The sequence below is a fragment of the Ascaphus truei genome, chromosome 8, assembly GCF_040206685.1.
Source record: "Ascaphus truei isolate aAscTru1 chromosome 8, aAscTru1.hap1, whole genome shotgun sequence".
In the NCBI taxonomy this organism is placed as follows: domain Eukaryota; kingdom Metazoa; phylum Chordata; class Amphibia; order Anura; family Ascaphidae; genus Ascaphus; species Ascaphus truei.
In genome coordinates, this window is record NC_134490.1 from 73,528,201 (window position 1) to 73,544,550 (window position 16,350).

The following is a 16,350-nucleotide window of genomic DNA, read 5'->3' on the forward strand; positions in this document are numbered from 1 at the left end:
TCAGCGGTGATTGGCATGCGTGGCACGTGGGCAGTGCGCGTGCTCCGTCCGTCTCCGCGGGTCCCGTCCTCAAAATGCGTTCCCGTCCTAGTTCCAATGACGTGTGATGCATGCGCAGTGCGCGCTCTCGCTGGCGTCCAGTGGTCTCTGTCCCCCGCCTCCGCTCTGACGACAGAGGTACACAGCACAGCGGTCACGCGCGGGACTCCCATCTCTCCTCGGGTCCTGTCTCCGGTCTCCGCCCCCGCACTGACGCGGGTGCCGTGGGACCAGGTCGCAGTATGATGCGCGGGTGCGCGGTCACACCTCCACTCCTAATCGGCTGCACAATAGGGCGCACCTACGCGATCCAGCAGCCTATCAGTGAGGGCGCACTACTTCCTGGATACCTCCCATTGGTAGGAGGCCCTTTATATACCCTGTCTGCACTTCCTTTCCTTGCCGAGCATAACCTTGGTTTGGGACGCTGCATCTCACTGCATCCTGCCTTGCCTGCCTCTTACCCTTGCTGCCTTGGACTTTGGACACTGTGATACTCTCCTGCACTGACCCAGGCTTTGGAATACGACGATCCTGCTCTCTCCTGCACTGACCCTGGCTTTGGAATACGACGATCCTGCTCTCTCCTGCACTGACCCTGGCTTTGGAATACGACGATCCTGCTCCCTCCTGCGCTGACCCTGGCTTTGGAATACGACGATCCTGCTCTCTCCTGCGCTGACCCTGGCTTTGGAATACGACGATCCTGCTCTCTCCTGCGTTGACCCTGGCTTTGGAATAAGACGATCCTGCTCTCTCCTGCGCTGACCCTGGCTTTGGAATACGACGATCCTGCTCTCTCCTGCGCTGACCCTGGCTTTGGAAAACGACGATCCTGCTCTCTCCTGCGCTGACCCTGGCTTTGGAATACGACGATCCTGCTCTCTCCTGCGCTGACCCTGGCTTTGGAATACGACGATCCTGCTCTCTCCTGCGCTGACCCTGGCTTTGGAATACGACGATCCTGCTCTCTCCTGCACTGACCCTGGCTTTGGAATACGACGATCTTGCTCTCTCCTGCGCTGACCCTGGCTTTGGAATACGACGATCCTGCTCTCTCCTGCGCTGACCCTGGCTTTGGAATACGACGATCCTGCTCTCTCCTGCGCTGACCCTGGCTTTGGAATATGACGACTCTACTCTCTCCAATCCTGACTCCGGCTACGTACCCCAACGATCCGCTGCTCTCCACTCCTAGGCCCAGCAAGTACCACGTTTACGCTGTCCTCTATACTCCCGACCCGACTACCTACAGTCTAGACGCGCCCTCGCGGTTCTGGTCGGCGTTCTATACCAATCCCTACCTCACCCCCGCGGTTGCGCCTCATTTGTGGTGAGCTACGCGGTAGTGTGTTAGGGGTGTGTAGGTGTGTATGATGAGGCGTGTGTGGGTGTGTGTGGGTGTGTGTTAGGGGTGTGTATGTGTGTATGATGAGGACTGTGTGGGTGTGTATGATGAGGCGTGTGTGGGTGTGTGTTAGGGGTGTGGGTGTGTATGATGAGGCCTGTGTGGGTGTGTATGATGAGGCGTGTGTGGGTGTGTGTTAGGGGTGTGTGGGTGTGTATGATGAGGCCTGTGTGGGTGTGTATGATGAGGCGTGTGTGGGTGTGTATGATGAGGACTGTGTGGGTGTGTATGCTGAGGCGTGTGCGTGTTAGGTGTGGTATACACAGGGCATGTGTGGTGAGGCGTGTGCAGGTGTGTTAGGTGTGTATGATGAGGCGTGTGTATGATGAGGCTTGTGTGGGTGTGTATGCTGAGGCGTGTGCGTGTTAGGGGTGGTGTACACAGGGCATGTGTGGCGAGGTGTGTGCGGGTGTGTATGATGAGGCATGTCTAGGTGTGTGTAACACTCGTGCTGCCCACAAACAAGACAAGACCCCGGCACTGAGGTGGGAAGGTGTAACACCGCACACCCGCAGCAGCGGAGGCGTGCCTGGAAGGTGGATAGTTTAGCGTAGCCGGGTCTGGGTTGGAGAGTGTAGGAGATGCGGTATACTTGCCGTGTTCCAGGATTGGAGAAGACAGGATAGTAGGAGTCCGTAAACCATGGTCTGGGATTGGAGAGAGCAGCGTAGTCTGAATCCGCATGACGTGTTCAAGGGTAAGATAGATCGCCGTAGTCGAGGGTATGCCAAAGTCCAAAAGCCAGAAGGGGCCACAAACAAGCAGAGTCGGTACACAAGAGGTTAACTGCAAAGGCGTGAGCGCTGCACAAACAAAAAAACAAACAAACAAAGTGAGCTTCACGAGGCTACATAGGGTTATGCTGAGCAAAGCATGGGAGGAAGCAGGAAGTATTTAAAGGCAGGACAGGCCAATGGGGACAGGGGGCGGAGCGGAGGCGCGGCCCCAGCGCAGCAGGGATAGGCTGCAGGCAACAAGGCAGGAAGGAGAGACTTGCCACGCAGCTGGGGATCGTCGCACGTCATCGCGCCACACGGAAGAGGTGCGGGAGACGGGACCAGGTTCCGTGCGGCAGCTAGAAGAGCTGCGGGTGCGCTCTGTAATGAGAGCGGGGGTGCACGCATGGGCAGGAACAGTGGCCGCGGCAGCAGCCGCAGGTAAAGAGGAAACACACCGCAAAGGACGTGTTCCCCGATTCCTTATAGTGTGTTAGGGGTATGTAGGTGTGTATGATGAGGCGCGTGTGTGTGTTAGGGGTGTGTAGGTGTGTATGATGAGGCGCGTGTGTGTGTTAGGGGTGTGTAGGTGTGTATGATGAGGCGCTTGTGTGTGTTAGGGGTGTGTAGGTGTGTATGATGAGGCGCTTGTGTGTGTTAGGGGTGTGTAGGTGTGTATGATGAAGCGGGTGATAGGGGTGTGTCGGTTTGTATGATGAGGCGGGTGTGTGTGTTAGGGGTGTGTAGGTGTGTATGATGAGGCGTGTGTTAGGGGTGTGTTGGTGTGTATGATGAGGCTGGTGTGTGTGTTAGGGGTGTGTAGGTGTGTATGATGAGGCGGGTGTGTGTATTAGGGGTGTGTAGGTGTGGTGCACACAGGGCATGTGCGGGTGTGCGGTTAGGGGTGTGTAGGTGTGTATGATGAGGCGGGTGTGTGTGTTAGGGGTGTGTAGGTGTGGTGCACACAGGGCATGTGCGGGTGTGCGGTTAGGGGTGTGTAGGTGTGTATGATGAGGCGGGTGTGTGTGTTAGGGGTGTGTCGGTGTGGTGCACACAGGGCATGTGCGGGTGTGCGGTTAGGGGTGTGTAGGTGTGTATGATGAGGCGGGTGTATGTGTTAGGGGTGTGTATGATGAGGCGGGTGTTAGGGGTGTGTTGGTGTCAGGAGAGAGGTTAATGGAGTGATGCTCTGCAGGTGTGTGGCAGGGGAGGGGTTAATGGAATGACGCGCTGGAGGTCTCCGGCAGGGGAGGGGTTAATGGAACAATGCTGTGCGAGCCTCCGGCAGGGGAGGGGTTAATGGAACGACGCTGTGCAGGTCTTCGGCAGGGGAGGGGTTAATGGAACGATGCTGTGCAGGTCTCCGGCAGGGAAGGGGTGTGATGGTGAGGGGGTAACCAGGCTCAATAATAAAGGTTAAGCCCACTTGGTTACCCCTGATCCGTGTTTTGGGGTCCTAGAGTGTCAGCTCTTGGGCCCCGTCATTGTGTATGCATCACTGTTACTGTGTGCAAAATATGCGACAATTGCCATGTTTTGTGTTTTACCTTTTCCAGAGGTGCTGGGTCCAGGAGATTTTCAGGAGGTAAGTTTCAGGGAGGGTTTGCCGGAGAAAGTCTTTACAGATTGGGGCTATGTATCGGGGTTCTCAAGTTATGAGTTACCCCAGAAATGTACCTGGGAATCAAGGGAGATTCTCGGATACATAGAAGCCCCAGGGCTCTGGGCAAACCCCATCCTGAAAACGTTCTTGCGACTCACCACTAGGACGTCCTGCTTCAGCATAATCCAGGAAAATGTCAAACTGAGGCAGAGTGCTCCCTGGTATAAGAGAGGAAGCCCAAGTAATGCCCAGGTACCCTGAATCCAGTATAGGGGTTCAGGGGGAAAACGCCAGCTCAGGATAAGGCTGAGAGTTTATTGGTGTGTAAGGAAAATGTTATGTTAGAATAAAACTGTATAAGACTGAGGTTTGTTTTATTAAAATGGGGACACAAGGGGTTAATGAATACCCAGAACCTACACAGGGCATAAGGGGTTAACGTATATCCCCACACTCCAGTCAGGTATAAAACTGAGACGGTTTGTTTTAGTAAAATAAGAGGTTTATGTTTGCAGTGGTTTAAACAGTTTAAAAGTATTTTTCTATTGTGTGCCAAGCATGAGGCTAGTGAGGTAGGCGAATCATTCTCTCACTCATTCTCTCACTCATTCTCTCACTCCATTCCTGGCACCAGCACGAAGACATATATATTTTACCACACATAAGACAGGACACAATATATTTTATTACATGAGTATATTTTTAAGCAATAGTGGTTTAAAATATGGTTAAACTTGATGCATTCAATCAGACAGGGTCTGTTGTCCTGCAAAAACTCAGAGGGGGATTATGACTAATAGATCAAAGGGACATTTGTCCTAGAGGTGTGATCCCTTTTGTCAGCAGAATAGGCTAAATAAGCCCCAATCTCCTCAGTTCACAGAGGCAGCTTGAAAAGCAAGGGAGTATAGGTATGATCCCTTTTGGTAGCATTGGGTGTGAAATATAGCATCTGTGGCAAATTCTCTACCCAGGAGGCCTTGCTACAAAGCATTTCATGACAAGGAGATGTATGGGTGGCCAGGGGCGTGGCTACAGAAGGTATCAAACCGAGTGACCTTTATTAAATATGAGAATATCATGAGACGTCCTCTGCTGAACATGATAAAAATTACATGTGTGTATCCGTGGAACTGAGTCGCACATAATGATTACAGACAGGTAACGTCTAGCAGGTACTAAGAGACAGATATTAATATCTCTCTTAATTTTAGGATTACACTGTTATATTTAGTCTAATTGGGACCGCCATGCATGCCGGAATGTATTAATATGTCTCACGTGGCAGTAAGAATTACAGAATGAAGTTATGAGTACATTTAGATATGAAAATCAGTTTTTAAACGTCCGGTGGTGGGAGGAGTTTTACTCTGGGGTAAGACTGACAACCTCAACCCTGATTTACGACAGGGCTGGGTTGAGGTTGTGTTCAATGGGAAAGAATTGTATTTAAGGCTGAACAGGTGTAGGGAGGGAGTTGATTCACCTGAGATTAAGGGGCCTATGCAGAGAGCAGCGCTAGAATAAATTGGAGAGTTTAAGAAAAAGTAGCTTTAATGGAGAGTTTTTTTCTCCATATGCAGAAAGGGCATAAAACTGCATTTAGAATCCTGTCTGCATATGGAGACTTTCAACCGGCGATATGTGCGCTGGTGAAACATGTTTTAAAAAAAGCGCGTTTTTTTTTTCCCTTCTCCCTCTGGCCGCCGAGCTCCAGCTTCCAGCCAACTTTTTTTGGCGGAGGTAAATTGAGAATTTATCTCCATGTTATTGGCGTGATCAGCCACTAGATGGCGATCAGGGAGATTTAGGTTCTCGCCGGTAGCGCGGCGAGTATCACAAAAAAAAAAAAAAATGGCGCTTTTTTTAAAACTCGCCAGTACCTGCCGTTCTACAGGCATTTCTCTCCAAAAAATGCCGCTATTCACCTTACCGCTGCTCTCTGCATGAGGCCCTAAGTCCCATCTTAATGGGACATTCCAGGGGTGTTTCAAGAATTCCCAGCTCTGAGTAAATCGTCTAAATTTCTCAGAGGCAAAGTGACCAGTTACAAGACTTAAGCAGAAAGAGGCTACTTGAAAGAAAATTGGCCTGGATTATTTTGGCTGTGTGTTTGCAACTAGGAAAGATTAGTTTTGTACTCCCAGTTTCCAAAATAAGTGTGTCTTTTTCCTGTATTTTGTGTAACATAGTTGTGTACGTTCTTCATGTAAATAAATCACAATTTATTTTATCTCTCTGCTTGCTCAATCAATGATCCCGGTAATTAAGGTGTTAAAAGCTTGGTATACCGTGACAAGGGGTTAATGGAACGACGCTGTGCAGGTCTGTGGCAGGGGAGGGGTTAATGGAACAACGCTGTGCAGGTCTCCAGCAGGGAGGGGTTAATGGAACGATGCTGTGCAGGTCTGTGGCAGGGGAGGGGTTAATGGAACAACGCTGTGCAGGTCTCCGGGAGGGAGGGGCTAATGGAACGACGCTGTGCAGGTCTCCGGCAGGGGAGGGGTTAATGGAACGACGCTGTGCAGGTCTGTGGCAGGGGAGAGGCTAATGGAACGATGCTGTGCAGGTCTGTGACAGGGAAGGGGTTAATGGAACGACGCTGTGCAGGTCTCCGGCTGGGGAGGGGTTAATGGAACGACGCTGTGCAGGTCTCCGGCAGGGATGGGTTAATTGAGCGACGCTGTGCAGGTCTCCGGCAGGGGAGGGGTTAATGGAACAACGCTGTGCAGGTCTCCGGCAGGGATGGGTTAATTGAGCGACGCTGTGCTGGTCTCCGGCTGGGGAGGGGTTAATGGAACAACGCTGTGCAGGTCTCCGGCAGGTTTGCTCAGTATTTCTGTCTCAGTCGCGGGGGGGCTGTTGAGGGTCTGTGTGGGAGAAGAAGACGAGAGATGAGCCGCCAGCCCGACTGCTGCTGGCTTTACGTCCCTGTGCCTCGCTCTGTGTGACACTCACCTTTTGCACTTACACATCCTGTCCTGGTGAATGCTCTGTATCAGCCATGCCCTGCGCTGCTCCCGCAGCTGAAACCACAAGCACAGTGACAGTGGGACATTGTGTGACATATTGTGCCCTTCTGACATATTGAGTGACATATTGGCGTGACGCAGTGGGACATATGGCGAAATGTAATGGGACATATGGCGTGACGCAGAGGGACATATGGCGTGACGCAGAGGGACATATTGGCGTGACGCAGTGGGACATATGGCAAAATGTAATGGGACATGGGGTGATGCAGAGGGACATATGGCGTGACGCAGCTTGACATATTGGGTGATGCAGCAGGACATATTGGCGTGATGCAGCGGGACATTATGGCTTGAAACAGCGGGACATATTGGCGTGATGCAGCGGGACATTATGGCGTGACACAGCGGGACATATGGAGTGACGCAGCGGGACATATGGAGTGACGCAGCGGGACATATGGAGTGACGCAGAGGGACATACTGTACGGACCGTTATTCACTAAGCAGTAAGGCACCTTACAGCCCATTGATGGCGATACGCTGTAATGTGTCACAACGTGGCCATGGTGGCACATTTTTATGTCACGACATACACTGCCACGTCACAACATGCATTACCACGTCATGAAATACAGTGCCACGACATGCGCGGTATACACTGCAACATCATGACATTCAGTGCCACATGACAGCGCAGATACTTACCCTCCTGCGGCATCGAGCGCAAAGGAGTGTGACGGTCACCACAAGAATCAGGAGCAGGCAGACCCCACCTCCAATTGTCCCCCAAAACAGGAGATCCGACCCCTGCAGGAAAGCAGCTGCCTCTAGAGAGAGAGAGAGAGAGCCCATCAGCTGAGCTAGCTCTCATCCAGAGAGAGGGGGGGTGGCCGTCAGCTGAGCTATCTCTCACCCAGAGAGAGAGAGAGAGAGAGAGACACCGACAGCTGAGCTATCTCTCACCCAGAGAGAGGGGGAGTGGCCGTCAGCTGAGCTATCTCTCACCCAGAGAGAGAGAGAGAGACTGGCAGCTGAGCTATCTCTCACCCAGAGAGAGAGAGAGAGACTGACAGCGGAGCTATCTCTCACCCAGAGAGAGAGAGAGACTGACAGCGGAGCTATCTCTCACCCCAGTGATTCCGGCACCTGAGCTATTCCTCACCCAGTGTGAGGTTAGCGCTGCTCCTGCTCTGCCCTTTGATGTACAGGCTGCACGTCCAGACCCCGACAGTCTCCTGCAGAGCAGTCACCTCAAACATCAGGTTCTGCTGCCCCTGAACTTCCCTGTATACATCCCCACGATGCCAGCGCAGTGTCCCTTCCGGGGGGGCACAGCTCGCCTCACACCGGAGGGTGACATTGGACCCCAGAGTCACAGCGACATCAGGGGTAGCAGAGACTGGGAGAGAAGAAAAGGAGGCAATAAGGTACCACCATAAATAACCACATGAGCACCCCAATATATATACCACGGAAACCTCAATATTACAACCACAATAGTAATTATTTGGACACGCTGCTCTGTATACACCGTATACCCTGCACACTATACTGGGGTCTCTCTCACCTGTGAGCGTCATCACACACACCATCTTCTTTACATTCTGCTTCCTCTCTCCCAGCTTCAGCAGGGCCTCCATTCGATACCAGCCTCCCCGTGGCTTGGGCAGTGTGAGGTCTAGGTTGTTTTCCATCCCGCTGGTGAGTTTGGAGGGGCACATCCGGGGCCAGCACGGAGCCCTCCCACTCACGTTGAGCTTGAGTGTGGGAGTAAAGGGCCCCGCCTGCTCCTGGGAGTAAGACAGACCCCCTTCAGACAGGGTCGCCTGCCCCGCGAAGGGCGTCTCCCTCACCTTGAAATTGAAGATCCACGGGAGGTGTACAAGGGCGGACCCCGAAATATACAAGGTGTCCTGATCAAAACCTGCAGTGGGGCGGGGGAGAAAGAGGGAGTGAGAAACTGGAGAGAGAAAGTGTGAGCTAGAGAGGGAGTGAGAAACCCTAGGGGAGATGTAGAACAAACTTAAGAGTGGTATAGAAAGTGGAGTGAGGGAGAATCTGGGGGGGAGGGGGGGGGGGGAAGGGGAGGGAGAATCTGGGGCTGGAGGGGGGGGGGGGGAGATAGAAAGGGAGAGAGAAAAAAATGTCTGAGAGACATGCATTAAAAACTGAAGGAGAAGGGAGAGAGAGAGAGAGAGAGAGAGAGAGAGAGAGAGAGAGAGAGAGAGAGAGAGAGAGAGTGGGGAGCGGGCCTGAAATGTAGGGGAAGTGGAAAGGGAGAAAAAGAGGGTGGGGGAATGAGAGAAGGAGAAAATTAGAGGGGAGGCGTGTGAGGAGAGAGGTCGTGGTACCTGCCACATCAATATTTTTTGTGATCTGTGCTTCTTCCCCCTCTATCTTCACGTGGCACCTGTATGTCCCACGGTGTCTGATCGTCACATTCTTCACCACCAGCAGATGTCTCGCTTCCTTTTCCGTCCCATCGCCCTCCTCTCCCCCCACCTCCCAGGATACGTGGAGCCCGGGGATGTCGGCAGGGGAGGACTCAAGGGTGAGTTTCAGGTTTTCCGATGGGAGAAGAGTGTTAGAGGGGGACACCGAGACTGCAGAGAGGAGAAGAGTGTTAGAGGGGGACACCGAGACTGCAGAGAGGAGAAGAGTGTTAGAGGGGGACACCGAGACTGCAGAGAGGAGAAGAGTGTTAGAGGGGGACACCGAGACTGCAGAGAGGAGAAGAGTGTTAGAGGGGGACACCGAGACTGCAGAGAGGAGAAGAGTGTTAGAGGGGGACACCGAGACTGCAGAGTGGAGGAGGAGAAGAAGAGTGGAGTCAGAGGGCGTATCTGTAACCTCTGATCCTCGCTCCACTACTGTGACCTCTGTCCCCACCACTAATGTGATGGTATCTGTATAATTACTATGTAACAGAATGTGGTTTCTTTACCCTTATGGTGAAGGTATATTTTGTGCTTTCTTCTTTTTCTTTCTATACTGGATATATATTACTCTGAAAGGCTTCTGACTATATAAAGCATTCTGCTCGTAATAGTGTGTTGAGCACACTACTTTTTAGAGCACTATTTGCACTTTATGTTGTATTATTATAAATGTATACAAGGGGATGGGAAATCTGACTTATGAGGAGAGGCTAGCGAAATTAGATTTATTTACATTTAGAAAAGAAGCGTCTAAGGGGATATGATAACTATATACAAATATATTCGGGGACAATACAAGGAGCTTTCATAACAACTATTCATCCCACGGGCAGTACAAAGGACTCGGGGCCATCCCTTTAGGTTGGAGGAAAGGAGATTTCACCAGCAACAAAGGAAAGGGTTCTTTACAGTAAGGGCAGTTATAATGTGGAATTCATTACCCATGGAGACTGTGATGGCAGATACAATAGATATCTTCGAAAAAAAGTTGGACATCTTTTTAGAAAGGAAAGGTATACAGGGATATACCTAATAAGTAAACATGGGAAGAATGTTGATCCAGGGAGAAATCTGATTGCCATTTTGTGAAGTCAGGAAGGAATTTATTTTTCCCCTTATGAGATCATTGGATGATACGTCACTGGGGTTTTTTGTTTGCCTTCCTCTGGATCAATATACTGTAAGTACGGATATAGGATAGAGTTTCTGTCATCTAAATTTAGCACAGGTTGAACTTGATGGACGTATGTCTTTTTTCAACCTCATCTACTATGTAACTAAATGTATTTAGAGATTTTTTTATATGTAATTAATGGTTACATAATCATCCAATATGAGCAGAGCATTCATATATACTATAATGATGTTTCCTACGATTTTTGTTTGTTTGTTTACTGTTAGTTACGCCCACAATATAAAACCGAACCCTCTGCTCCCAGTCAAGTGAGAGTCCAGTATATTCAGCCTCCCCATTTAACCGATATATTGTACCCCCCACCTTACATACCCGAACCCCGTATTTCACCCCTCTCTCGTACCTTGGATGACGATAACCTCGATGTTCTGATTTTCCGGTTTGACCTCACACGTGTAAGTCCCAGAGTCTGCGAGGGTCACATCCTTCACCTCCAGGGAGAAATTTAAAGTGTTCGGGGATGGGATGGAAAAGCGGTGGGCTTGAGAGGGATCTGCGGGAAATTAAGTTCAGAGCGATATAGAGCATCAAAGAGTTGCAGTGAAAGCTTGTGGTTTCCTTGTCCCCCTGAATGTGTGCACAGCCACACAGAGCCCGGACTGCGCACTGCGCCCAGAGCCCGGACTGCACACTGCGCCCAGAGCCCGGACTGCACACTGCGCCCAGAGCCCGGACTGCGCACTGCGCCCAGAGCCCGGACTGCGCACTGCGCCCAGAGCCCGGACTGCGCACTGCGCCCAGAGCCAGGACAGCACACTGCGCCCAGAGCCCGGACTGCGCACTGCGCCCAGAGCCAGGACTGCACACTGCGCCCAGAGCCCGGACTGCGCACTGCGCCCAGAGCCCGGACTGCGCACTGCGCCCAGAGCCCGGACTGCGCACTGCGCCCAGAGCCAGGACTGCACACTGCGCCCAGAGCCCGGACTGCACACTGCGCCCAGAGCCCGGACTGCGCACTGCGCCCAGAGCCCGGACTGCGCACTGCGCCCAGAGCCCGGACTGCGCACTGCGCCCAGAGCCCGGACTGCGCACTGCGCCCAGAGCCAGGACAGCACACTGCGCCCAGAGCCCGGACTGCGCACTGCGCCCAGAGCCCGGACTGCACACTGCGCCCAGAGCCCGGACTGCACACTGCGCCCAGAGCCCGGACTGCGCACTGCGCCCAGAGCCAGGACAGCACACTGCGCCCAGAGCCCGGACTGCGCACTGCGCCCAGAGCCAGGACAGCACACTGCGCCCAGAGCCCGGACTGCGCACTGCGCCCAGAGCCCGGACTGCGCACTGCGCCCAGAGCCAGGACAGCACACTGCGCCCAGAGCCCGGACTGCACACTGCGCCCAGAGCCCGGACTGCACACTGCGCCCAGAGCCCGGACTGCACACTGCGCCCAGAGCCGGGACTGGGCACTGCGCCCAGAGCCCGGACTGCACACTGCGCCCAGAGCAAGGACTGCGCCCAGACTGCACACTGCGCCCAGAGCCCGGACTGCACACTGCGCCCAGAGCCCAGACTGCACACTGCGCCCAGAGCAAGGACTGCGCCCAGACTGCACACTGCGCCCAGAGCCAGGACTGGGCACTGCGCCCAGAGCCCAGACTGCGCACTGCGCCCAGAGCAAGGACTGCACACTGCGTGCAGAGCAAGGACTGCACACTGCGCCCAGACTGCACACTGCGCCCAGACTGCACACTGCGCCCAGAGCCGGGACTGTGCACTGCGCCCAGAGCCGGGACTGTGCACTGCGCCCAGACTGCACACTGCACCCAGAGCCGGGACTGTGCACTGCGCCCAGAGCCGGGACTGCGCACTGCGCCCAGACAGCACACTGCACCCAGAGCCGGGACAGCGCAGTGCGCTCAGAGCCGGGACTGCGCACTGCGCCCAGAGCCCGGACTGCGCACTCCACCCAGGCTGCACACTGCGCCCAGAGCCCGGACTGCGCACTGTGCCCAGAGCCAGGACTGCGCACTGCGCCCAGAGCCAGGACTGCACACCGCGCCCACAGCCGGGATTGCTCTCGATAAGGCTGCGTCCCCCGTGCCTCTGTCTGCGCTCATGCTTTAGAGTGGTGACGTCACCAACTCTCCAAGCATGAGCGTTCGGTTGTCCGGCAACTTTTTCGGTAAGCGTGAGCAGGAGGCCCGTGGCCGGGGGTGTGGCCGTGCAGTGAGTGGTGCTGATTGGCTGAGGAGGTCATGTGACCCTTCAGCGCGCCTCAAACTCAATTTTATCTGTCTTGGCAAGCACCTGCGCGTGCGTGCCGTATGAGCGTGGCCGGACAGATTAAAATTGTTTGTGCTGACCGCTCTAAGCGCCAAGCACTGTCACCGGAAGCATGGACGCAGCCCAAGAGACCCTAAATCAATAATAAACCAGAAAAGTGCATCGAAGAAGAAAATTAAATATTGAGGGAGAGGACTCTACATGGAAGAGTTTACACTCTGAGCAGTCACTGTATGTACAGCAAGTTCTATTCCCTATGGGTATCAAGTAGTGATGTGAATGTAGCCAGCAGAATAGATTGTCTATAGGGATCAGTATGATGGTGATACCCATAAGTAATATACCCTGCAGTGAAATCAGGGTATCAGTGACACTCTATGGTCACTCTGTGTATATAGTAGTGTATATTGTCTTTGGGGATCAGGCATGGTAACACCCTGTGGTCACGAGGGCTATATAGCAGGGTATATTCCCTTTGGGTATCACACAGTGACTCTTACACATCGTGGTTACTTTCTTACCGGAGTTATACCTTGTTGACTTTATATAACGCAGTAATAACTTTCCATCTCTCAGCCATCTGAAGTCAGTGTTTGCGTTTCCTTGACACGGCAGCAATATTTTCTTGCCGGCTTCTGCCAACATTGGCAACGTTTTACTGGATACCTGGGGCAGCCCTGAAATGGAATATAAGGCTACGATTATACCAGCTCCGGCTAGGCGCGCGATCTAGTGATGTCATCAATGCGATCCGGCAGAGCGACATGTACACTGCAGGCAGGAGGCAGCCGGAGGAGACAGGAAGGCGTGGCGGAGGCGTGGCTGGGAGCGGTTCGCCCTCATTACGGGACGGGGCCGTCGCCAGGAGAAAACAAAATCCCAGGTCTGTTCTCCTGCCTGCCGCCCTGCAGTTCCTGTCTGCCGCCCTGCAGTTCCTGTCTGCCGCCCTGCAGTTCCTGTCTGCCGCCCTGCAGTTCCTGTCTGCCGCCCTGCAGTTCCTGTCTGCGCGCGCGTCGCGCTCGGTATGTACACTCTCGTCTCGTTGCGATTTGATTTTGAGCCACGTATCGGCGCGCGGCACCGCTGACGCTTTTGGGATAATCATGGCCTAACTGTCAGTGACAGGGCACCCTGCGGTCACTGTGTGTATATTGCAGGATATATATCCTATAGGTATCAGTGACGGGCAAGGCCGCAGACAGATTTCCCGGGGTCTAGGACTAGAGTTATAACTGCCCCCCCATTAGCGGAGTTGCGAGCCCCCCATATTTCACACCTCGCAAGCCCCTCTATTGCCCTGCCTCTTCCCATGTATTTCTCTCCCCTCCATCCCACCTCTCATTCTCCCCCCTCAGTCAATCCCCCCTCAGTCAATTACCCCACTCTCACTCAATCCCCCTCCTCACAAAATATACAGTATACCAAAAAAAAAACCTCAAATACAAATAACCTCCCACTCCCAAATACATACAAACCCCCCCCCCCAAATATATACACCCCCCAAATATATACAACCCCCATACATATTAAAAAAAAAAAAAAATACATATAAAAAAACAAATACCATATAAAAAAACAATACATATTCAAAACCCACCCAAATACATATATTAGAAAAACACCCAAATACATATAAAAAACCCTAATAAATATATTTTAAAAAAAAATAATAATAAAGGGGCGTGGCCAGGAGAGCAACCACGATGGCTGTGTTGAGCTGAAGCTCCCTAATAAGTAAACACAAATCTATAGCCATCCAGGTGTTTAACCACTCAACCTACTGTAAAAATTACAAATAAAAAAAAGCTGATACGACAAGATATATCCTGTTCCAAAAAAGGGACAAATCTATCTCATATAAGCCAAGAAAACAAAAGATTAATCTTGAGGCCTGGTGGCAGAGACCACACGCTGAGCCTGGGACAAGGAGGCCCTGTCAGACTCTGGGGCCGTTTCTCTCCCTTTATTTACCGGGAGTAACCGGACGAAACGAGGTAAAATCTACAATATTCCCTCACACAAACGGAGAGCGGGACTCATCTCTGCATATGGGGGCATCCTGCCCCTAACCGCGGCTCAAGCAGCGTGAGCGCGGCGTGCGCCGCCGGAACTTGCTTACCCCCATTAAACTGGTGATCGCATCCTCCGTTGGGCAGGGTGAGTTGAGCGGGGACCCCGGCTGCCGGAGTGCTACCGCGGGTGAGATACCTGCTTGTGGAGTGGCCGGGTTGCGGCGGCCGTTCTGTTATACTGCCGGTTTGCGGCCGAAGCTTGCCTCCCCCGTTGGGACCGGCGACTGCATCTTCCGCTGGGCTGGGGGAGCTGAGCCGGGTTCCCCCCCTGTCGGTGAGCCATCAGAGGCGAGAGGCTGCGGCGGGAGGTCATTCTACCTGAGCCCTGATCCAGCGCTGCAGTGTGGGGGTTGTTGGCTTGTGAGACTGCGGAGCGGCGGTCATTTTGTTTAGGCGCTCCGCCGTTGTGGTGCCGCGTGGGCTTGTGTCTCTGCCAGTCCCTTAGACTGCCGATCGAGACCTCCTTTGAGCTGAGAAGACCCTACGGCGACCTCCCCTGTCGGTGGCCGGGGCTGCCTGTGGGCGGGGGCGACGTGGGAGCACGGATTCGGGTCCCGGTCTGATTCAGTCCAGTAACAAGATGGCCACCGCGGGCCTGTGAGGAGAAAGTGTGGGGTGGCTCTGAGTGGGACGGGGCAGCCATCCTGACCCCGCATCTGCTGGTGGGGGTGCGCGGGGAACCTGCCTCTCCTCCGGCATCCCGCTCGCAGGCTGGACCCGGCGCTGCGCACATGGGCCCTGAAGGGGGTATCATTTTTTTTAAAAAAAATTTTTAAATAAATACTAGCACAGTAGGTGGTGAAGACGGCTCCAGGAAGGCAGAGACAGCGGGAGACCAACGAGCCTGCGCTCCAGTGGTGAGTAACCAAATAAAGAAACAGCCCAACCAACAACACAATTAAGACAAAGAGACTGTGAGGGTCCAGGGTTGCCAAAGCCAGCAGATACAGTCCTCACTAACTGACACTCTCTGAATCTGTCACTAAACAAAACCAAAATACTCTGACCGCTACGCCATGCCTGTTAAACCTAAACAAGCCCGCTCTCAGGAAGCTTCGCAATTCTTCCAGCAAAAATCCATGAGGCCCCAGGAAATTGGCGGCTCTACGTCAAAAGGGAGGAGCTCAGATAGAGATATCGTCATCAGAGAGTGAATCGCAAGCTGTCTCTATGAAACACATGGAGGGCTTCATTAAAGAACTTACAGCAGCGATGCGTGCTGAATCCCAACAACTATACAAAAACCTTAAGGAAGAAATTAATTCCATTACAGAACATATAGTCGAAATGCATGAACAAATTGAAGCCACAACCCAAACGCAGGCTCAACACTCCAAGGACATAGCTGAACTGCAAACGCAGGTGCACTCAACACAAGAAAAGTTGGAAGACTCCAAAAATAGATCCAGGCGGAATAACATACGTAAGGATCAGAAACGTGTCTGAGGAAATAAGTAACGACATTCTGGATACTTATTTGTCAAGACTCTTTACCTCTCTTGTCCCGGCCCTGACGGAAGAGCAGCTTTAAACTGACAGAGCTCATAGAGCTTCAAAGCCCAAAAACCTGGCAGCGGACAAACCTCGGGACATTATTGTCCGACTTCACTACTTCCGAACAAAGGAAGAAATTCTGAGAGCACCCAGAGCTCAAAACCAAATAAAATTTGAAGGATCCATA

At 52.8% G+C, this 16,350-nt stretch overlaps 1 protein-coding gene across 4 annotated transcripts in view; it reads right to left on the bottom strand.

The window, feature by feature from the left end:
* Positions 1-5,976: 5,976 nt before the first annotated feature.
* The window catches only part of CD4 (CD4 molecule), a 62,482-nt gene continuing 52,108 nt past the window's right edge, over positions 5,977-16,350 (bottom strand). Inside the window, exons 1-9 of one of the 4 annotated variants that reach the window (XM_075612650.1) lie at positions 14,717-15,770; positions 13,119-13,274; positions 10,718-10,867; positions 9,093-9,344; positions 8,309-8,665; positions 7,904-8,140; positions 7,447-7,568; positions 6,725-6,792; positions 5,977-6,636 (exon numbers count right to left, since the gene is read on the bottom strand). In XM_075612650.1, coding sequence (XP_075468765.1) covers positions 6,597-6,636; positions 6,725-6,792; positions 7,447-7,568; positions 7,904-8,140; positions 8,309-8,665; positions 9,093-9,344; positions 10,718-10,867; positions 13,119-13,242 — 1,350 coding nt within the window. In that variant the 5' untranslated portion in view covers positions 13,243-13,274; positions 14,717-15,770 and the 3' untranslated portion in view covers positions 5,977-6,596. Of the gene's footprint in view, positions 6,637-6,724; positions 6,793-7,446; positions 7,569-7,903; positions 8,141-8,308; positions 8,666-9,092; positions 9,345-10,717; positions 10,868-13,118; positions 13,275-14,568; positions 14,692-14,716; positions 15,771-16,350 lie in introns of those variants that run through there. The other 3 variants (XM_075612649.1, XM_075612651.1, XM_075612648.1) reach the window with 3 other exon arrangements.